Here is a 23992-nt window from a genome sequence, read left to right as displayed (position 1 = left end):
TTTCTCCCTAATTTCCCCATGTCTTGTGTATGTTCTTTTCCTCACATCTCAATAAATTCCTGTAGCAATTTCTGAGGAGTTGTTCTTCCTGCTTAACTAAGCTTAGTTTCCCTTCATTTAAAGCTCTTTATCTTGCCTTTGTTCCAGTGCTGGGGCCTGAACTCAGAGCCAAGGCGCTGGCCCTTAGCTTCTTCCATCAGGCCACCGCTTTACAACTTGAGCCACATTTTCACTTCCAGCTTTTTGCAGGCTAATTGGAGATGAGGGTCTCATGGACTTTTATGCCTGGACTGGCTTTGAACTGTGATCCTCAGACCTCAGGCTCCCCACCTCTTACCTCCCCCCCCCCCTGCCCCCAGTAGCTAGGACTGCAGGCCTGAGGCATCAATACTTGGCTTTCATTGACTACAAAAGCAGATGTGCCAGGTAATCCTGGCATGCCTGTAATCCTAGCTAATCAAGAGGCTGAGATTTGAGGATTTTGGTTCAAAGCCAGCCCAGGTAGGAAGGTTTTCAAGACTCTTATCTCCAATTAACCACCAGAAAACCAGAAGTGGAGCTATGGCTCAAGTGGTAGAGCACTAGCCTTGAGCAAAAGGGCTCAGGGACAGCACCCTGGCCCTGAGTTCAAAGCCCACAACTGGCAAACAACAACAAAAACATAGATGTATTCAGAAATTTTGCAGGTCACCAAACACAAGCTGTCTTAAAAACTAAAAATACTCATTTCTTCTCCTTCACTTCAGTCCAACGGACTGGGGGCATTCTTAGTTCAATAACCTACTATTAATTTTTATCTAAAAATAGAAAAACATTTTTAGGGCTACTTGTTTTTAATTAAGAACTGAAAACCAAATTTAAAAGAGACCCTTATGTAGTATATATTTTAAATGTCACTGGATTATTAATTTTAGGCTTTTCCATCCTGAAAGACAATTTTAAACTATCTCGCTGTCTTGCAATTTGTCCCAGGAATCAGGAACATGGTTACAACCACATTAGTTCCTTGAATAAGAAAAAAAGTTTGTTAATAAAACAGAATTGTTACAACTTTAAGTTTTCATAGGGTATAATCTTCACCTTTAAAAAAAAAAACAAAAAGGAAAGGAAAAGATACCCTAGGGAGTAAGGGCTGACAAGAAAAGTGAGTGACAGCTTGTTCATACTGATTTATTCATTGTACATGCACATTAAATTTCTTCTAAAATCTTGTTCATTTGTCCTCAATTTAATTAAAAGGGAGGAAAAAGTAGCCAGTGTTGCCGTCTCTGTGTGTCTCTGTCTGGAGTTTTTGGTGGAAAAGGCCTAGCTGCTCGGTCTGAAGAAGTCAGCGTCCTGGCTTCTGGCCAGCTGGGGCCTGCGCCTCCCACTCGTCTTTCTGAGACTGTCAGATGCAACCTGACATCGAGTTAAATGGAAAGAACAGACTTACGAATCCTGGCTTTGCATGAGTAATTCTCACAATCCTATCCATCCCACCCGTTCATGGGAACTTCAGGACCTGCAATAATTAAAGATGGTTAACACTAAGAGTCACCAGAATCATTAACAAGGTTGTGTTGGACAACATAGAGAATTTCCTCTTTTTAATATACATTTCAGTGATTAGGAAAGCTCTCCACATAAAAGAGACTATACAAAACTATGCAAATATCTTTAAATATTTTTTTAAAAAACATTATTCTTCAAAATCCATTTCCAAAGCTTAATACAGTTACAATTTTATATGGAATGAAACCAGTGATTATTATAAGAAGTGATTATTGACCTGTAAGACACAGAATAAAAATACCAAGGAAATGTTCAACCTGGTGTCTAACACCAGATTTTCATCCAACATCTTCAAGTCAGAGCTGGCAAAGGGCAGCTCTCTATATGCAAAAGCATGTAACACTCATCCTTCTAGAAGAGTCTTCGCTGCAGGATAGAGAAGAATGCCTGACTGAGGGAAGCCTGTATTCTCTAAGACCCTAAAGGCAAGTGCACTGAAGAGTGAACCACTGTTTAAGTACATCTGTCCCACCAGCTAGCCAGGAATCAAGTGGTAAAGTAGACAGCCTAACATACAAACATCCATCATCACTGAACTTGCAGTACACTCTGCAGAGAAATCAGAGGTGGCCATGCCTGTCACCCAGGACCTCTCCCTGACAGGCAACAACTTCAACTCATTAAATGTAATTTCAGATTATAAATTCTAAACGTCATTGCCAGCTGCTGAAAAAGAGGCAGGTGTCCACAGGGAGTGTATGGCAAGCAAAAGACCAGACTAACAAGTAGCTGACTAGCTCATATGTTCTAAACACAAATATTGCAATTTAAAAAAGTTGAAACTCTGACTCAAAAGAAACCTCATTACTATTCTAACCCACTGAACTTACTTAACTCACCAGAATGTATTTAAACTATTAAACTACCACATAAATGCCTAGATGATCATTTAAAGGGAAAGTAACCCTTGCCTTGCCCAGATATTACAATCTACACAGAAAGTGATGCAATCTGAAAAATAAATACATTGCTTAATTTTTAGTAGCTACCAAAGTTCTAGTCTCATTACAAATGGAATCAATTATAGTAATGAAAACCATTTTTCACTTGATACTCCTTTGCAAAGAAAACTACATATAGTTAAGTAAAAAATAAAATAAAATAGAGCCCTGTGCTGCAGGATGGAATAATCCCACAAACAATGGGATGTGGCAAGGCTCAGAACCGGATGAGAGGGGCTCTGCTACACTAAAGGAGATGTCTGTCAAGACGCATCTGTAGCCGTTTAAGGGCATTTGGTGTATCTTAAAAGATAAAGATGTTTTAAAATTCTTACAAGAATATCAGATTAGAGACTTGTCTTTGTAAGTAACTGAATGTCTATGGCTTTGACTCTCTCCCTACTACTGAGGTAGGTGACCAATATTCACCAAAATAAAATGACCTTCTGAAAATTCCCTAAGAAAAGCCTTGCATGTTCAGTGTTTCTTCAAACCACTGGTTTCATTTAATAGTTCTCGTTTTCCTTTCTCTTCTGTCATGAGCACATTCTAGAACAAGCAGTTCCTAGGCCCTTGCTGAGTAACAACGCATGTACTCCGTCATCCACGGGTTCTCGGTGGAGACCTTCACCTTCCTGCTCTTGTCCACATCCACGGAGTGAGCACGCTGCCTTTGAGCAGCCAGTTTCCTTTTCTCCACCTGTCTTCTGTTCTTGGCTCTTAATGCTGATTCGTGAATCTAAAGAAAGTTTGAAAATCAAGTTTAATAGCTTAAGTATCTTTATACGAGCTCAAGACCACCTGCAATGAAGCCAGACACCTACCGCCAGGTTCCTGAGACAGACCGGAGTCCTACTTCTCCATCTGCGGTTCTGTATAGAATATCCCATGGGGATCACACTTCACGCTACAGCTCACCTATTACTAGAGTTTCTGGCAAAACTGAGCAGCATAAAATTAAATGTTACATAGAAATAGTATGCAACTAATTTGCTTCTGGAGTTGGCTCTAGAAAACTTAACAGTGCTCCACATTACAAACAAGAGAAACATAAAACAGTACACTAAGTACACAAGAGAGTTTACTGTCATTTATATCTGACAGGATAAATCTTGTTATGCTAGCCCTGGTGATTTGTCAGGGTCCTTTGTTAAGTAAGAACCTCCTTGTCTCAAATTCCACTCCAAATAACACCATCTGCTGGGCCCAGAATCTGCTAGGTGAAATTTCTGGCTTTGTTTGTTTTTTCTCAGTGGGTTCCTTCGTGTGGTATTTAATGGGAATTCATGGTGTGCAGTGTCTCTCTCTGCCACGCAGAAAGACGTCTCTGATGGCTATCGGGCAATCACACAGACACGTCAACACCGCAAGCGTCAAGGACATGGTTACCAAAGTAGAGGAGACCGGAGATGTCTCCAGAGACCGGGAGCCACAGCCAGGCTGTGCACCTCGGTGCCCTGTGCCCCAGAAACCAGAGAGCCATAGTGGCACCCACCTCCTTCTCTGGCTCATCTCTAACTACCAGCCTCGCCCCTTGTCCAGGTGACTGTGATTACCGAATCTCCTGCTGAGAACCAAGTGCTGGTTGGAGCTTCTCTGGCCCCCAGGCCATCTCAACCCCATGGCTCACAGCCCACTCTCCCCCAACCATGGCACCCAGCTCCCCTCCCCCAGCTCCCCCTGCCTGTAGGGGCAACGCTAGCAACACCCCAGTCGACTCCTCTCTTCCAAGGCAGACGCACCTCATTCACAGAGGCAGACGCACAGACATTGTGGGTCTTCTGATTCCCTGTATCCATCTGTTTCTCTCCCCAGCCATAAAGAGCAAATGGGTGCTTGTTTTCCTTTATTTGACTTGATGACCTCTGCGGACTTCTGACTGATTTCTTATTCTCTAGAGCAAATAAGGCACTTGGTTGCTGTCCAGGCTTGATGCTTGGGGGCGACTTGTCAGATGTGTCTTTTGTTATGGGTTCTGGTTTGTCAGATGTATCTTTTATTCTGGGTTCTGGTTCTGGTTTTCCTTCTCCATCTTTCACCAGTAGTGCTTTTTAAAAAAAGAGGATAAAACAAGATGAAAATACTTTAAAATTGGGTTTCCACATAACTACTTTATCTGGGTTAAAAAAATAATGCTACATCAAGTCAGCAACATTTTTATCTATATAGCTCACCTCACTTGAAGCAGACATAAAGAAATCCACTTGTCCTACTTTAGAGTCAACAACAAGGTGCCAATTGGACCAAGCCAATTCCAATGCAACCAAGATTGTTGTCCTCTGAGACCCATCTCGATGACCCTGAAGAGCCCTGCAGCCCAGGGGTCTTCCTACTCTCCCCCCGAGATAGCTCAACCATTACCAGGCCAGCTGCATGGACAGAAAAGCTAATGTTGTTTTCAGGTTAGACACTCAACATCCCTGGGCAGTCGACAGTCCCTGATTCTGCCAACGCTGTTCTGCTCTACCAAGAGCCAGTGGCCCCACTCTGGATCTAAAACCCTGCTGCAATGGGAGCCGTCTCCACGGCTTCTCCCCCAGGTGCCAGCTCTGCACCTCTAAAGTGAAAAGAGAGAGAGAGATGTCGGGACACAGCGATTCTTCACCAGTCTGCACAGCCCAAATTCTGTCCGCAAAGCTGGCGAAATGATGGAAAATGGGGTAGGGTGGGATCCCGGCCTGAGGTGAGCATCAGGAATAAAGGACACCCTCCAAAGTCTCTCACATTTTCCTGTTACCTTTTGGGATTCTTTCTATCCAGTTATTAAAATACTGTGTAATAAAACATGACATTTTGTATTAACCATGTGGGAGTCTACCGAGAGGCACACGGGAGAGAGTTCCATTTGAGCTGCCCATCATCCAAAGAGTCCTCCGGGCCGTCTTCCCCCAGCTACCACATAACGTGGGTCTCCCTGGTGCCGCCACATGCAGGGCAAGGACAGACTCTCACCCTGCAACCTTCGTCTATGGAGCCTGCCTGCCCCCCACCTCCCCACTCGCCGGCAGAGCAGACTCCAGGTGGACAGTCCTGCAGGACCACACCTGGCCACGGGACACCTTTAGGTTTCCCTGCCCTGGTTTCAACTCTACCAAACATCTCCCTTGTTGCCAAGCAGCTAAAGAATAGTGATCCAGTCTGATCTGTGCCCAGCTCTGTAAACCCCGCCATAGAACTACGTGGGGCTGACAGGAGGTGCCAAGTTCCACTTCACTTTAAAAATCTCGAGCTTCACTCTGTGTGCTGTGTCTACACCCTCTCCTCTCCTCCCCTTTCTTCTCCCCTCCTGTCCCCTTCCTGGTCTTCTCCTCTCCTCTCCCCTTCTGTCCCCTCCCCTCCTCCTCTAATCTCTTCTCCTTGTCTCTCCTCAGGAAGAGGAAAAAACAGACCCTTAGAGTTAAGCTTAAAAGGCAAAGAGGAGGCCAAGGAAGATCTATGCAGTTACAGTGCTAAGAATGAGGAAGATGACAGATCAGTTCCTTGATCCTTTCCCTCCTCTTCCTCTCCCTTTCTAAGTGTTTGGCCTAGATCTCCGGGAAGATGCCAAGAGAGGGTAATAATAATTGTGTTTAAAAGATAAGCTGAGAATCCAGGTGCCAGTGGCTCAGTCATAGATCCTTGGGAGGCTGAGATCTGAGGATCGGCATTTAAAGCCAGCCTGGGCAAGAAAGTCTCTGAGCCACTTATCTCCAACTAACCACCAAATAGCTAAAAATGGAGCTGTGGTTCAAGTGTTAAAATGCCAACCTTGAGTGAAAGAGCTAAAGGATGGCACTCAGGCCCTGAGTTCAAGCCCAAGTACCTGAACAAAAATAAGAGACAAGGGTAGGGCTGGCCGGGAAGAGCAGAGAAAGTGCCAGAAAGGGGAAATAGCTCGCTGAAAGGCAAAGAGGGAAGTAGGGATAACAGTTCAAAATGACAGACACACAGCATCTAAAGGTGAGAGTCCCAAGTGGGTAGCATGAGGAAAACAGACTTTCTGTACTAAACTCAAGAAATGGTGGAAAATCACTAACAAATTTTAAGCCGGGAGGTGGCACAGTCCTATTCGTAGCTTAGGAATGAGGCTGTAGTTACACGTGTGAGGACTGGGTTACATCAGAGAGTAGGCCTGAGACAAGTCAAGAGAAGCCAGCACCATCCAGATGGCTAGGCCATGCGGAAGAAAGCAGGTCCACTGAGGCTGCAGGTGCTGATGGCCCTAGGCCACTGCAGGGCAGACACTGCTCAGCCCTGTGAGGGAAATGGGTAGCAAGGGTACTTTTAATGAGCCTGCCCAAGATCAGACATCCGAGCAACACTGTGTGAGACTGAGAAGCAAGATCAGCTGACATGGTATGGACACACCAGGGAGCCAGGAGGACCAAGGGCTCCCACGGGGCTTTGAGTGGATGGTCCAGTGCATCCGCATGGATAGAAGGCCTCTCGACGGTGAAGAAAGGTGCCAGGCAGCGCAGACCTACAGAGCAGACACTGCTGGACACGGACTGCTGGACATGGACAGATTGTGGCTTGGGAGAGATGATGCTGGAGATGAGGGTGGCCAGAGTGGGTGGGTACAGAGGCTCCTGGTATGAACAGGGTCACCCAGAAGAAATGTGGAACCAGAAACAAGAAGGGCACACTCAGACACGGAGCTTACTGATATTTAATGTGCAGAGAACTTGAGAGGAGAATGGAGGGAAAAATGGCAAGAAAAGTTGAAAAATAACCAGAAGAGAGGATAAGGACAGGGGTGTGAGAGAAGTAAAGCACCATCACTGGTGCAAACACCATGGAAAAATTAGTGTGGTGGGGGCAAACAGAGGGTTATGTGAGTGCAGAAGGGGAGATGGGGCAGGGACCAGGCCACCTAAAGCTGAGCAGGAAAGAGTGGGACCTTGGGTCCTGGTCACAAGGACCCTACTGTCCTAGCAAGTGCCACAAGAAGTGGCCCCTAGCTGATGGTCCACAAGCACTGGCACAAGGACCTGTGATCTCTTCCGGGATCTCAGATTCCCAAATGAAACAGCAAATAACATTCTGTCATAATTACCAGTGTGCCATAGATGCCAGGCACACAAGACAAAAGGAAACAAGGGAGGAGGAGCAGCTGGAACAACAGACTCAAGATCCCAAAATTATCACCTGCATATTATGAAAGACAGACTGGAGATCCTGAAATTATCCTCTACATACTATGAAAGGATTGTGCTTATTCTCTGTACTTAAGGAAAAAAGCATGCTTGAAAATCTGTACCAGGAGACAAAAAGAAAAAAACAAAACAAAAAGAGAGGTAGAATATATCATTACTGTAATTTTAATATTGATGAAACTCTTAAGATAGTGCCTAGTACATGCTAATTATAACTAAATATATGTTTTTAAAATTCTACTTGAAAGAATGAAGTTTAAACACATTCTCAATACACAGTGTTCCACACCAGTTAGGGGGAAAGACCATATTGCCTCTCCCAGTAAGAGTAAATATTAAAATAAAAAAGTTTCAGCCTTGATTTAGAATGACACTATCCAATATAAGCTGCTAACCACACATGACTATTGTATGTAAATCCAAGTAAATAAAAATTTAAAAAAAATGCCAGGCACCAGTGGCTCACACCTATAATCCTAGCTACTCAGGAGGCTGAGATCTGAGGATAAAGGTTCAAAGCCAGCACTGGGCAGAAAAGCCTGTGAGACTCTTATCTCCAATTAACAATGAAAAAAGTCTGATGTGAAACTGTGGCTCGAGTGACAGAGTAGAAAAGCTCAGGAACAGCACTCAGACCAAGTCCAAGCCCCAGGACTGGCACCAAAAAAAAAAAAAAGTAAACAATGCCTATAGGCACATGCCTATTTTCCCAGTATTTGGGAGGCAAAGGTAGGGGATTTCAAGCAAGGGCAGCAAGAAAACAGTCTAAAAAACACACACACACATAGAACAAGGGGCATAGCCCAAGTAATAAACTGCCTAGCAGGCATAAGGCCCTGAGTTCAAACCTGACTAGCACCAATCCATCAATCAATCAACCAAGTGAGAAAATAAGAGAATAATAAGAGAATCCACCCCTCAGTTCTGCTGAGTAAGCCCTGAGTGGTACAAACAGAGAATACATATCACCTCAACAAGTCTTATTACTTTTTTTAAATATGTAAGCCAAATCAAGAAACTTGACCTAAGGGTCTATACAAAACAAGTGGAGACAATGGAATATTATGCAGCCATTAGAAAGGACAAAATAACGGCATTTGCAGGGAAATGGATGAAACTAGAAGAAATCATGTTGAGCAAGGTAAGCCAAGAGCAAAGAGACAAATGGCACATGGTCTCCCTGATAAGTGGATGTTAAATCCAAAATGTTAGGTGATACGACAAAGTTAACAAGACTTGAAAAACAAAGGACTTCCAATCATCTGGTCAAATCACTACTAAATAACCCCCTGCTGCTGGATCACACATATGGTATATATGTGTACACTGGAGGGAAACCAGGAGGATGACACAGAACTAGAGGGAATCAGGGAAAAACATACAACAGCGGGACCCATCAGTTGCACTGGACATTGATCAAAACGAACCAAGCAACTCAATGGCAGTGATGGGAGGGAGGGAACAAGTGGAAAAGAGGCTACAGCTGATGCTATGCAAAACAAAAAATATGTAAATACCACCCAATGTGGTAGAAATAACTATCGCAAAGCTCATAGAACTCATAAATGATATAGACTGTGATAGACAATTTGCTCCATGAAAGTTAGAATGTCTTTGTGACATTAAGCATCACTATTCCACAATACTGTGAAATTGGTGAAATTATGTAATCACTTAACCACAATAAAAAAAATTTGAAAAAAAAAATCTAGTAAAATGTGAACAGCAGACTAAATAAAAAAAAGTAAAAAGCTGGTCGCCAGTGGCTCATGCCTTTAATCCTAGCTACTCAGAAGGCTGAGATCTAAGGATCACAATTCAAAGCCAGCCCAGGCAGGAAAGACCATGAGACTCCTATCTCCAATAAACCACTAGAAAAACCGGAAGTGGCACTGTAGCTCAACTGGTAGAGGATTCGCCTTGAGCTGAAGAGCTGAGGGACAGCGCCCAGGCCCAGAGTTCAAGCCCCATGATCTAAATAAATAAATAAATAAAAAGTGGAGAATGTGCACTCTCATCAAACCTAAGTGAAATATTTACAAGACTTTCCATTTCCAGAGACATAAAGCAAATTTTAACCCATTTACACAATTGAAATTATCTAGACTGTATTCTCTGATCACAGGATAATTAAGATACAATTTTTTAAAATAACTTTTAAATATCTCTTGCAGGTGGGTATGAGAGTTCAGGTAGTCCCTACCACCCAGAAGGCTGAGAGGCTAAAGCAGAGGGATCACCAGTGCAAGGTCAGCCTGGGCTGTATAATAATACTATGCCCCCCCCTCCAAAAAATACTCTTCTTTTTGTGTGTTTGCTAGTCCTGGGGCTTGAACTAAGGGCCTGGGCACTGTCCCTAAGCTTTTGTACTTAAAGCTAGTGCTATAGCACTTGGGCAACAGCTCTACTTGTGGCTTTCTGGTGGTTAGTTGGAGATAAGATCATGAATGCTCTCAGAAGAAGAGATAAAAATGGCAAAGGAACACATGAGGAAATGTTCACCATCCCTGGTTGTGAAGGAAATGCAAATAAAGACAACCCTGAGATACCACCTTACCCCAGTCAGAATGGCCCACATCCTCAAGTCAGCCAACGACAAATGTTGGAGGGGATGCAGAGAAAGAGGAACCCTATTACACTGCTGGTGGGAATGTGCACTTATACAACCACTTTGGAAAGCAGTCTGGAGGGTCCTAAATATTGACCTCCCTTATGACCCAGTCATACCACTTCTAGGCATCTATCCTGAACAACAGGAACCAGTATACAAGGACACATGCACCTCCATGTTTACTGCAGCACTGTTCACAATAGCCAGGATATGGAAACAACCCAGATGCCCCACCACAGATGAATGGATCCAAAAATTGTGGTATCTATACACAATGGAATATTATGCAGCCAATAGAAAGGACAAAATAATGGCATTTGCAGGGAAATGGAAAGAGCTAGAAGAAATGTTGAGCGAGGTAAGCCAAGTACAGAGAGACAAATGGCACATGGTCTTCATGATAAGTGGATGTTAAATCCAAAATGTGAGGTGATACAAAATTAACAAGACTTAAGAAACAAAGGACTTCCACTCATCTGGTCGAATCACTACTAAATAACCCATGCTTCCGATCACATGTACGGTATATATGTGCACACCGGAGGGAAACAAGGAGGACGACACAGAACTAGAGGGAATCAGGGAAAAACATACAACAGCGGGACCCATCAGTTGCACTGGACATTGACCAAAATGAACTAAGCAACTCAATGGCAGCGATGGGAGGGAGGGAACAAGTGGAAAAGAGGCTACAGCTGATGCTATGCAAAACAGAAGAAATGTATATACCACCCAATGTGGAAGAAATAACTGTATCGCAAAGCTCATAGAACTCATAAATGTTATAGACTGTGATAGACAATTTGCTCCATGAAAGTTAGAATGTGTTTGTGACTTTAACTAAGCATCACTATCCCACAATACTGTGAAATTTGGGAAATTATGTAACCACTTAATCACAATAAAAAATTTTTTTTAAAAAGATCATGAAGCTTCCTACCTGGGTTGGCTTTGAACTGCAAGTCTCAGATCTCAGATCCCAGAGTAGCTGTGATTACAGGTATAAGCCACTGGCACCCAGCTCCACTCTTCCATTTTTGACACCGACACATTTCTAAATAATTATGGGTCAAAACCTAAATGTAATGATTGCAAAAAATCAGGGAGACACAGTGCTAGAAATTGTATACATTTAAAAAGTAAAAATGAGCCAGGCATTGGTGGCTCACCCTTGTAATCCTAGCTACTCAGGAGGCTGAGATTTGAGGATCACAGTACATGGTCAGCTTGGGCAGAAAAATCTATGAGGCTTTATTTTCAATAAATACTCAGAAAAAGGCAGAAGTAGTACTGTGGCTAAGTGGTAGAACACTAGCCTTCAGAACAAAGAGGCTCAGGGACAGCACCCAAGGCCCTAAGTTCAAGCCCCAGGACTGGAAAAATAAAAGGTTAAAATGGCAAGTTTATTGTATATATTTTACCACAAGTAAAAAAATGTCTAAACTAATGAGGACTGAAGGTATCCCTTCCTTAGTTTTGATCTTATGGACACAATGTTTCCAAAATTACCCTCTGCACTAAAAATTTTCAGCAGCAGGATACTAACAAAGGTTTTTGATACATAGCTTTTTTTTTAAGATATAGCCGGGCACCAGCGGCTCACATCTGTAATCCTAGCTACTCAGGTCTGTAATCCTAATTACTCAGGAGGCTGAGATCTGAGGATCACAGTTCAAAGTCAGTCTGGGCAGGAAAGTCCGTGAGACTCTAATCTCTAATTAACCACCAGAAAACCGGAAGTGGCGCTACAGCTCTAGCGGTTGAGTGCTTGCCTTGAGCTGAAGATCTGAGGGACAGCACCCAGGCCTAGAATTCAAGCCCCATGACCAACAAAAAAAAAAAAAAATTAAAAAATATAAATGTTTCCTTATCTGAGTACTATCCATAAACATAAATCTTCAATTTTTGCAATCAATTTCTAAAATCATAGCAGAAATTAGAAAATATGTTAAAATGCATAAAAATATTACATGACAACGTAGTATACATGTATGGAAATGCCATGATGAAATCTCCCTTGTACAACCAATATATGCTAATAAAACCATCTTAATAAATACAAAATGTTGCCGGGCGCTGGTGGCTCACGCCTGTAATCTTAGCTACTCAGGAGACTGAGCTCTGAGGATCGCGGTTCAAAGCCAGCCCGGGCAGGAGAGACCGTGAGACTCCTATCTCCAATAAACCACCAGAAAACCGGAAGTGGCTCTGTAGCTCAAGTGGTAGAGCGCTCGCCTTGAGCTGAAGAGCTGAGGGACAGCGCCCAGGCCCAGAGTTCAAGCCCCACGACCGACAAATAAATAAATACAAAATGTTACGACAAAATTTGCATGATGCAGCTAAACCCACTATATCAAAAAAAGAGAGGCGTGGAAAAAAATTGGTGGTACGTATCCATCTCAAAAAGCATTAATGAACAGAACTAGTAAGAAAGAAATAAAGATCACATAATGATAAAAAGAATCCATGCTGTTAATAGGTAATTTGAGAAAAAGACTAAATGAACTTAAAAATCTCTGGCAAGTCTGATGAAGAAAAAAATATAAATAAAGCAGATGGAATAAATAAGCAGATGGGCTAAGTAAGTATTGAAAGTATGTTTAGGGTCTCTCTGTCCCCACACCCCACTAAGAAAAGATGCAAAACTGCAAGGACAAATGACATGGAGACAATGACACGCAAAGGCATCAATAAAATACAGGAAGCAGATGAGGATGCTGTACTGAGGCCAAGAGAAGCCTGGTTTCCCGGATCACCAGGCTCAGATGAAGCTGAGCCTGGGAGGAGTGAGACACAGACCCCTCAAAAGCTATGGGGTGGGTAGTTTGCCAAAGGTCCACCCCAGCCAGCCCCCAGCCCAGTGCCCTCTCTGCAGCAAACGCAGACACACCTCTGCTGAGAACTGAGGTCATGTCTTCCCCTCCGGATCTGTAGACATCTCTAACTCCCAGACAGACACAGGAAGGGCCTCGTGCTGTCTGACCGGCAGAGAGCTCCATGTGAGGCGATGGGCCCTGGCCAGCTCCAGCTGGGCACACAGTGGGTACACGGAGAGGCTGTACAGGTCAAGCTCAGCAACAGCCCAGCTTGGTCAGGAGCAGAAGCCTCCCTAACAAGGCAGCAGCAGCACCAGTCAGACAACGAGTCCCGGGGCAGGAGCCAGCTTCCAGCACCGGACCCAAAGCACTCCGGAGGTGGGAGGCAATGTGAGCCACAGTGGTTAGGTAGCCAATAGGGCTTCTTGGGAACTCCTTCCTCTAATCCATGGGCCACTGCCCTCCCTCCCTGAAGGCTGGCTGCTGGAGGGGCCTGTACTTGGGACCCCAGGAGGACCAGGCAACACTTTCAGAACACAGCAGGGCTCCTGATAAGGAGGGCAAGCTCTTCAGGGTACTCCCCTTGCTCTCAGCATGTGGTAGCCTAGCTTATGCCCTGGATGAGTCAGGAGGCACCATCTGGGGAAGGGCACACAAAACACATTAGGATTAACGACGACTACCCAGAAAAACAGCAGGGCGACCACACAGGTCCCCAAGGGCACCTTGGAGCTCCTCTCTTAAGTGTGAGCAGACAGGCTAGGAGCAAACACGTACATTTCTTTTGTTTTTAAGAAGGAAAGGAGAACTATGTCTCTGGAAATCTGCCAGGCCAGTTGGCAGAAATGTCCAAGGGACTCCATCTCCTTAGAGGAAGAATGAACATGGAAGTGCATGCCTACAATGCCAGCAATAAGGTCCGGAAGCCTAAAGTAGGTGGGTCAAGACTTGGGCATGACCAGGCAAGAAGTGAGACCCTATCCTAAAAATAACTAGCAAAATCCTGGAGGCTAATCTCCCAGTACCATGAAAGAAAGGAAGAAAGAAAAGGAAGGAAAGAGGGAGAAAGAGATGGAAATTGAAAAGGAAAAATTAGAAAATTGGAGGAGATATTTACAACCTCAACAGTCAATATGAATTGTGAAATAAAAAGGGAAAGGAATAGAAGATGAACCATACATCAGACCAGAGGCTAGCTCTCAGAAAGTCTGCTAGACTTTTTTTTTTTTTTTTCCTGTCTGGGGCTTGAACCCAGACTGGGCACTGTCCCTGGGTTTCTTTGCTCAAGGCTAGCACTCCACCATTTGAGTCACAGTGCTACTTCCAGCTTTTTCTGTGATTAACTGGAAATAAGAGTCTCAAGGATTTTCCTGCCTGGGCTGGCTCAGAACCTTGATCTTCTCAGCCTTCTGAGTAGCTAAGATGACAGGTATCAGCTACCTGCACTGGGCTGTAAGACTCTTGTCTCCAATTAACCAGCAGAAAGCCAGAAGCAGAGCTGTAGCTCAAATGGGTAGAACATTAGCCTTAAGCAAAAAGGCTCAGGCACAATGCCTAGGCCCCAAGTTCAAGCCCCAAAACTGGCACAAAATAAGAAGCAAGCAAGCAAGAAATCCAATTTGAAAATGGTCAACTGATCTAAATATCTAGGTTAACTGACCTAAGTATCTCTCAAAAATAAAAACATGAGAAGCTCAACATCCCATAATCAGGGAAATGCAAACCCAAAATACAACATCACCTCCTTCCAGTTAGAAAAACTTATTACCAAAAAAAGCAAGAGATAGCAAGTACTACTAGGAGTGAGGCAAAGACAGACCCGGAACACGGGTACGGCCATGATGGAGGACAGTGGGGAATTCCCTTCTTGCCAAACTAAAGTACTTAAGATGTTAAAATATATACATATATATATATAATGTTTATAATATATAAGCATGAATGTGTTTTGTATTTTATGTAAATATGTAAACCAATATTAGGAAGAAAGGAGGCCAGGAGGAGGTAAAGGGAGGCAGAGAGACCCAGAAAACAATGTTTTGTATTTCTGTTTTCTATCTACACATATTTACATCATAAATGTATTTATATAAATAAATATTAACCACCAGAAAACTTGAACTGGTGCTGTAGCTCAAAGAGGTAGAGCACTAGTCTTGAGCAAAAAGAGCTCAGGGACAGTGCCCAGGCCCCAAGTAAAAGCTCCAGGACTGCCAAAAACAAAAAACAAAAAAACTAGAACTACCATACAACTCAGCAACCCCATTGCTGAGTATTTATATCTGAAGGAATGAAATCCACATGTCAAACACATGAACTCCCATGCTCACTGAAACACTATTCGTAACAGTCAAGAGACAGAAACAACTTCTGTCCGCCAATAGACTGATGTATACAGAAAATGGAATACAATGGAATACTAATCAGTCACACCAGGATGAAATCCTGTCCTACTGACATGGATGGAACTGGAGGTTGTCACATTAAGTGAAATATGCCGGGCACAGAAAGACAAATGTTGCACAATCTCACTCATACTTGAGCTCTAAAATAGTTTGTCTCATAGACATTAACAGTAGAATGTGGTTACCAGAGATTCGGGGCAGTAGTGGGAAGGGAATAATAGGAAAAAGTTGGTCAGTGGGAACTAAGTTACAAATAGAATAAGAAGTTCTGGGATGTCATTGTACAGTAGAGTGTCTACAAATAAAATACACTACAGCCGGGTGCCAGTGGCTCACGCCCATAATCCCAGCTACTCAGGAGGCTGAGAGCTGAGAATCGTGGTTGAAAGCCAGCCCAAGCAGGAAAGTCCATGAGACTCTCATCTCCAATGAACCACCAGAAAACCGGAAGTGGCACTGTGACTCAAGTGGTCCTGAGCTCACCTTGAGCTAAAGAGCTCCGGGACAGCACCCAGGCCCAGAGTTCAAACACCATGATGGACAAAAACAAAACAAAACAACAACTACAACTACAACAACAAAAACAAACCATGAGTTTGAGTGCTGGGACCCACTGAGTGACCAGCAGGGTGGAGAAAAAACAGACATAGATGGATTTCAGACACAGGGGAAAAGAGTAGATTCCAACAACCCCGAGAGAACTCATCATCCACCAAGGACCAAGAACCAGAAACCCTGGCACACCAGAACCACCCCACCAGATGCCTCAGACACGGTGACTTTTGACCCAAGATTCCACACCTAGCAACAAACTCACAAATAAAATCATCTTTTGACAAAGGTCTCAGAAACACGGCCTCTTGGCCTTCCTTTCTTAACCAGCTGCAAGAGCGCTCCATTAGGGAGGGTGTAAATGGGGAGAAAAGTCACAGCTGGGGCGCCCACCTGAGAAGTCAGACACAGGGAAGAGTATGGCCAAGGATCCTCGCAGAGCACCCAGCAGGCAGCCAGGGCAGACCCAGGCAGGTCAGAGGGGGGTGAAGATGGGAATGGAAATGATAGAGAGCCATGGGCTGCTGCCTTTTCGAGAAAGAAACTGGAATCATGATGCGCAATATAGCTGGCTTTGAGCAAAAATCTCCATAGGCTTGCTGTGCTGAACAGTCTGGTCTGGCTACTGAGATGGAGTGGAGGTAGGCTGTGTGTATGTGTAGCAGAGTAAAAATGATTAAATTCAAGAGACAATGCTAAAAACTGGAAGGGGGGGGGAAGCTAGGTGTTGGTGGCCCATGCCCATAGTCCTAGTTACTTAGCAGGCTGAAATCTGAGGATCATGGTTCAAAGCCAGCCTGGACAATTAATTTCAGGAGACTCATTTCTGATCAACCAGAAAGAAGTGGAGGTGTGGCTCAGGTGGTAGACCACTTGCAGGGAACAAAAAAAGCCAAGGTGAGCACAAGAGGCCCTGAGTTCAAGTTCCAGTACTAGCACAAAAGATCATTTTTGATGTTCAAGAGGAAGTGTACTCATTACCCCACTCATGTAACTGTAACCCTCTGTATAGTATCTTTACAATAAAAAAAAAAAAGATCATTTGAGCCTGGAAGTCCCAGGTGAATCCAAGGAGAGAGGGAGACAGGGAGAGGAGAGAGAGGACAAGAAGGGATTGGGTTAGGGGAGAGGGATGAGGAGAGAGGGGATGGGGACAGGGACTGGGAAAAGGAGAAAAGGGATGGGGACACAGAGTAGGGGAGAGGGAAGAGAAGAGAGGGGCTGGGGACAGTGGACAGGAGGCAGGGGAGAGGGAGCCAGGAGTTGGGAACAAGCACTCAACAAGCTGGACGGGGAGCATGGGAAGTGCAGTGCCCTGCGGGAGAGGCCCGGGCTCTATGGGGTTCAGAGCTACAGGATTCCGTGTGTGAAATGGCAGTCAGAACATGCTCCACAGCCATCTGCTCTAGGATGTACACATCCACTTGAAAACGTTGTCTCCTCCATGCGGGAAATAATCACGGGTGCTGGAGCACGGGAGTCATGCTTTCCCTTGAAGCAGAAATCCTGATGGAGAAACTGGATCTGCGGGGAGAATCCGGATCTGTGGGGAGGATCCGCATCTCCACAGAAGCCAAGCATCAGGACCCAGCAGGTGCGTTCTCGCGTGCTGTGACGCGTTCTCTGCACGGTGGGCACCCAGGGAGGCGCGTTCTCTGCACGGAGGACACCAGGGTGATGCGTTCTCAGCATGGCCGGCACCCAGGGTGACGCGTTCTCTGCACGGAGGACACTCGGGATGACCCGTTCTCTGCACGGTGGACGCTCGGGATGACCCGTTCTCTGCACGGTGGACGCTCGGGGTGATGCGTTCTCTGCACGGAGGACACCCGGGGTGACGCATTCTCTGCACGGAGGACACCCGGGTGACGCGTGACGCGTTCTCTGCACGGAGGACACCCGGGGTGATGCGTTCTCTGCACGGCGGACACCCGGAGTGACGCGTTCTCTGCAGGGAGGACACTCGGGGTGACACGTTCTCTGCAGGGAGGACACTCGGGGTGACACGTTCTCTGCATGGTGGATGCTTGGGGTGACGCGTTCTCTGCACGGTGGATGCTCGGGGTGACGCGTTCTCTACACGGTGGGCACCCGGGGCCTCGATCTGGGCGTTGACCTCTCCTAATGCCCCGCGGGTCACTGACGTCCAGCGTCAGGAGTTAGCAGGGAACCTTCGGTGACAGGGCTGAGGGCGGCGGTGCAAAGGGCGGCAAGCGACCCCGTGACGTGCCCCGGCTTCTATTTCCCCGATGGTAGCCAGTGTTGGCGGAGAAAGCGCTTGCGCCCCGCCCGTGGCTGCACATCTCCTGGCTCTCAACACAGAGCGCCGGTCCGGGGCTCTCCGCACCACCCAGGGACGCCCGGTGCAGGGCGGGAAGGGGCTGGTCGGGGCCCGGGCCTGAAGTGGGCAGGTGCGGGGCGGGACCGCGGGCACCGGGTCGGCAGGCTCAGCGGCCGCACACGCATCCCAGCGGTGGCGCGGAGGCCCCGGACGCGCACGGGGAGCCGCGGAGCCAGGACGGCGGCGCCCGCGGGGCCTCTGGGCTCGGGTCACCTCCAGGCTGGAGAGCTGCTCCCATCACGGGACGCAGGGCGGGACGGCGGCTCGCCAGGCCGGTGGCGGGCGCAGGGGACCTGTGCCGCCTACGAGACCGGGGAGGAGGGGGCCTCGCCGCCCGGGGCTGTTCGCCCACCGGCGGACGGAACTAAACACCGGGAAGCGCCGCCTACCGGCAGCGCGGGGCGGCCGACGACGCCAGTGGCCCGCGCAGCCCCCGCGCAGCCCCCGCGCCCCAGGCAGACCCGCGCCCACCCCGCGCCCCGGGGAGATCCCGCGCGCCCCGGGGGCCACCGCACCGCCCCCACGCGCCCCGGACTGACCCCATGCAGCCCCCCGTGCCCCAGCAGACCCCACGCAGCTCACGCTCCCCGAACAGACCCCACGCAGTCCCCCCGCCCCGGACAGACCCCACGCAGCCCACGCGCCCAGGACAGACCCCACGCAATCCTCGCGCGCCCCGGCAGACCCCAATGCAATCCTCGCGCGCCCCGGAAGACCCCGCGCAACCCATCAGACCCCATGTAGCCCCCGCGCTCCCTGGCAGACCCCCTCGCCTACCCCGCGCGGACCCCCGCGCCCTCCGGCCCGTACCTGACTGCGCCGCGTCCGGCTCGCCCGTGACTCGGGGGTCCCCGGCCTCCGCGTCCCGCCGCTCCGGCTCCTCCTGCCCCGCGGGCTCCGCAGGCTCGGCGGACGCGCACGGGGGCGCGGGGCTGGCCGAGGCCGGGCTGGACGAGGCCGAGCTGTCGGAGGAGCCGCTCGGGCCCCAGGCGTCCCAGAGCCAGGGCGCGTGCGCCTGCTCCAGCAGCCGGCGCCCCAGGCGGTAGCGCCGCAGCTCGCGGTAGCAGGCCGCGAACTCGTCCCAGCGCGGTTCCCGGTAGCGTTTCATGTACTCGCTCTTGATACCGCTGCCTGGGGACATGGCGTCGCCGGCGCCCGCTCCGCACCGCCGCCCGCGGGACCTCACGACACAGAGGCCCGGCCCGCCGCGCCGTTCAAACCCGGAGCCCCGCCCGGGCAGGGTGGGCGGGGCGGGGGCGGAGGTGGGGGCGGGCGGGGTCCGGGCTGACGTGAGGGCGCGGGACGGGCGGGGCCCGGGTGACGGGGGCGGCGGCGGTGGGCGGGGTCCGGGTGACGGGGGCGGGGGGCGGGTGACGGCGCGAGGGTGACGGGGGCGGGCGGGGTCCGGGTGACCGGGCCGGCGGAAGCGCGCCGCGGCCTTCGGGTCCACGCTCGGAGCTGCGGGAACGCCACCCGGCGGCGGCCGCCCGCGCGCGGCTCCTGCGGGGAGGGCGGAGGCTTCCTGGGACTCAGGCTGAGCCGGAACTAGGCGAAGGCCCCGCCTCGCACAGATGCCGCCCCGCCGTCAGCCGGGCGCGGGCACGGCCAGGCCCGGGCCGCCAGCGTCCCTCCGCGGGAACCTGGGGAGACCTCCGGGCCCCGGGGAGCCGCGGGCCCCCGCGCCGGCGCGGGTCGCACCTGCTCCCGACCTCCCCTCTGTTCACAGCGGGTCCGCGTCTGTTCGGATGTCGATCATTCCCCAACACCGCGGCCGCGGCGTGGACGGCGCAGAGCCCCCGCCCGGAGGCCGGCCCGGTGCTTCGGGCGAACCAGACGGACCGGAAAGAAAGGAGCGCGGCGGGGCCCCGGGGCGGGGGCGAGCGGGCCGCCGGCCTCAGGCTCTGCACCACAGCCACCGACTGATCAATCGTGTGCAAGGAAGTGCACAGCCGGACTTCCGGGAAGCCTGGCCTGGCCTCCAGCCTGGACTTCTGCCACATGGCAGGAAATACCAGCCGTAGCCTATCTGCGTGCAGACATCTAGCTGTATCCATGCACATGTCCAGCTATATCCATGCAGACGTCCAGATATGTCCAGCTATGTCCATGCACATGTCCAGCCACTAAAGCTCCCTGTGACCTCCCGAAATGAGGGTGTTCCGTGGGGAATTCTCCCTCCGGGAAGACCCGCACTGAACACTGGGGCTCTGTCCAGGAAGGACTTCCTCCCTCCCAGAGGACCCTAGGCCTTCCCCCTCCCTCCCCCCCCCCAGGCCTTTTTCTGAGCCCCCGCCTTCATCCTTCCCTTCCCCCTCTGCCTCCCTTCTGTTCCATTTCCTTTTCCTTCCTCCTTCCTTCTGCCTGGCTCCCTGTCCAGGCCTTCTTCTCAACCCCCTTCTTTCCTCCTCCTCTCCCTCCTCCCTAGGCCTCTTGGCAGGGTGTCTGCCTCCTTCGGAAAAGACCCCCCCTTCCTTGATGTTCCCACTCTTGGAACTATCAAAATTCTCTCCAATTACCTTGACTGTTAGATAATATGCTATCAACTGAAGAACAGTGTGATCACCATGGCAATTTGTCAGAACACAGAAAGCTCTGCGTGGGGCTGGGAAGGTGGCTCACTGGTACAGTGCTTGTCTTGCATGCATGAGGCCCTGGCAGATAAAGCCAGAAGTGGTGCTGTGGCTCAAGTAGTAGAGCACTGGCCTTGAACTGAAGAGCTGAGGGACAGTGCCCAGGCCCAGAGTTCAAGCCCCACAATAAATGCTCTGCGTCCCCTGCTCTGCATGTGTCAAACACCTGCTTGGAAGGCCAGCCCAGGTGCAAGCTTGCAGCCCTCCTTGGCAGTGGATTGCTGCTGTAAGCATGAGCCCCTACTGAGCCTGGTCCTGGCTGCGTGTACTTCTGAGGAAAATGCTCCATCCACCTGCCAGATCAGGATGTTAACCTTTCTATGGGCTTTATGCTTTCCATGAAAGGATGGCCATTTCACTGTCCATCTGGTTAGGCAGCATAGAAGATCTAAGCGACTCCAGCTATCCCCAGAGGATCCAGCCTCCAACTCTATTGGGAGCAAGAGAATAGTTCTCATGGAGGATTGCCTGAGGGACAGAACCTGCTTCATTGTGGAGGCTTTCCAGATTTTAGAATTTCCCTTGCACTGTAGCCAGACCATTCGACTGTAGCATGGCCTGAGGGACCCCTCACAGAGCAGCTCTTGCTGAGTCAAGCTGGGTTTCAGCAAAGCTCTGCAAGAAAGAAGCAAGCAAGCTCTTGCCACAGAGTTGAGAGTGTACTCTGAGTTGTACAGGTTGCCCATGTCCTTGAATATGAGATTCCTTCTGCCTCTGTCTCTCCAGAATTAATGTGAAAGGTAATCGTTATTTAAAATTCAGCAAGAATGTGTAATATAAAGCTGGACAGATCTCAGGTATATACTATAGATACATTAAATGTATCAAGACAATTAAATAACTTGGTTGGAAATTAGTGAGTGTACTTCAGACTTTCCGGGACTCGGGTATACCCAAACTACAAGAAATTGGGGGAAATAAAAATGAATGGATTGTGTTTCTATTCTTTAATTTATTTTTTATTTTTTGCCAGTTGTGGGGCTTGAACTCAGGGCCCAGGCACTGTCCCTGAGCTTCTTTTGCTTAAGGCTAGCAATCTGCCACTTGAGCCACAGCACCACTTCTGTCTTTTTCTGTTTATATGGCACTGTGGCTCAAGTGGCAGATTGCTAGCCTTAAGCAAAAGAAGCTCAGGGACAGTGCCTGGACCCTGAGTTCAAGCATGCTAGGTAAGCACTCTACCACTGAGGCACCTTCCCAGCCCCGTGTTTCTGTTCTTTATGCATCAGCTGCTATTATTTCAAATACTCAAATGAAGTCAAAGAAGCAAGAAAGGGCTGGTTGTGTAAACAGTCACTCCTCCACCTGTGCTGTCAGCACTGTGGGCATTTGTGGAGGATAGCAGGAGCACCAGGGGCCGCGCTGTCTGTGGCCTTGGCAGGACTACTTCCAGTAGGGTTCAAGTCCATGCAAAGCACAATGAGCCTGTTGTGTACCCCCACCTTGCTGAGGGAAAGAAGTATAAAGGACCCAGGTGCCCAGTAAGCACAAGGCCATAAAATAAAAGATTTTGTGGGGAGGAACCTCTGTCCGGATTTGAGAGACATACCTTCCCATCTGCCTCCCATCATTCCATGAACAGTCCTTTCCATTTGCTGGTTCCTCCATTATGAGTTAAATTCACAGTCGGCATGTGCTTATTCAGATACACTGTTTCAAACAAAATGTTTGCCAATCCAGGCACTGGTGGCTCATACCTGTAACTGTAGCTACTCAGGAGAGGATCAGGGTTCAAAACCAGCTCAGGCAGGAAAGGCCTTGAGATTCTTATCTCCAATAAACTTCTCAGAAAAAGCTTGAAATAGTGGCATTGTGGCACAAGTGGTAGAGCACTAGCCTTGAGCACAAAAAGTCTTAAGGACAGAACCCAGGACCAGCACACACACACACACACACACACACACACACATTACATACTACTAAGGATGCAATTAACTAGCTTCCCTCCCCCCAAGTATAAAATAATAATAATAAAAAAAATACTGGCCTTGGCAAGCTCACCGAAAGAAAACTATTCTGAATGCGCAGTAAAGATCTTGCCCACGCCCAGAGGAAGGTTGGGCTTTGCCCTCACCCTGGGATGGGGGCAGTCCCTAAATCTTCAGATTAGCCTTTGTTATGACAAGAGCACACCGCAAGGGGAGCCAAAGACCCTGGGACCAAGGGCCAACACCGCCTGTCACAGATGATCCTACAAGTACCCTTGCTGAGAGTGTCTTCCCTGAGGTCAGTCTTTTCACCTTTTCCTCATCCTGTACAGGAGGTACACCTAATAAAGTAAGCCACAGGAGGAAGACCCCGATGAAATATTCGCTACGGGCTACATGGCGAGTTTTGCCTTGAGATAAAGAATTTTTTAACAGATTAGGAGGGACCAGACCTGTGATGGAATGTTCTGCGAAGAGAAGGCTGGGGCTTCCTCTGGAGTTAGGCAACCCGGATGGACAGGTAGCCCTTGGTTTGCCTCATAAGCTGAGTGCTCAGCACTTGGTAAGTGCAAATGGAACATAGCGTTTGCTTGGTTTACCTGTCACCCATCATCTGAGGCAATGTGTACCTTCCACCTTCTAATCCAGGGACAGCACGGACCAGTCTTCTCCTTCGGGAAAGGAGACTTGCTCGTGACAGTGCTCAGGAGGAAAGTGGATGGTGGGCAACTTTAAACAGCTATGTCACAATGGGTCTGCTCTACTCTCCACTTCTCTTTCATGTAAATGGCCAAGACATTCCTCATTGTTAAAACGGACTGCCATCTGTCTTGCCTGGCATTTCACTTGATGTCTGCTGTCCAGGATGTCAAGCTTATGAGCTGTGTCTGTCACCACATGTAAACTTCCCTACCAGCTTTACACTGTCTGCAGATTTGAACAGCAAGTTTTCTGTTTCCAAAGATTAAGCCAGAACAAAATGCTCCATTTCCCATTACTATGGCAATCTAATCTTTAAAATGTAATTGCTCTAACAGTCGATCTTTGCCTGCCTGGTCTCGATACCACCCAATCCATATTGC

General features: G+C 48.4%; 1 protein-coding gene across 3 annotated transcripts; it reads right to left on the bottom strand.

Moving 5' to 3' along the window:
- Window positions 1–367: 367 nt before the first annotated feature.
- Ccsap (centriole, cilia and spindle associated protein) lies at window positions 368–19568 on the bottom strand. 3 transcript variants are annotated; one of them, XM_069998182.1, is made up of 4 exons: window positions 19163–19568; window positions 4235–4539; window positions 3124–3231; window positions 368–1398 (listed from the first exon to the last, which is right to left on the bottom strand). In XM_069998182.1, the coding sequence occupies exons 1-4, from the start codon at window positions 19491–19493 to the stop codon at window positions 1306–1308; spliced, it is 837 nt and encodes a 278-aa protein (XP_069854283.1). In that variant the 5' UTR covers window positions 19494–19568; the 3' UTR covers window positions 368–1305. The 3 variants fall into 3 exon arrangements, with proteins under 3 accessions (XP_069854283.1, XP_069854285.1, XP_069854284.1); XM_069998184.1 differs by having other exon boundaries at window positions 1308–1501; XM_069998183.1 differs by having other exon boundaries at window positions 1308–3231; window positions 19163–19565.
- Between the last annotated feature and the right edge of the window lie 4424 nt (window positions 19569–23992).

This window comes from Dipodomys merriami, unplaced genomic scaffold, assembly GCF_024711535.1.
Source record: "Dipodomys merriami isolate MVZ:Mamm:240054 unplaced genomic scaffold, mDipMer1.0.p SCAF_51, whole genome shotgun sequence".
NCBI lineage: Eukaryota > Metazoa > Chordata > Mammalia > Rodentia > Heteromyidae > Dipodomys > Dipodomys merriami.
Note: the sequence above shows the minus strand (reverse complement) of the source record. Positions and strands in the feature narration are given on the sequence as shown.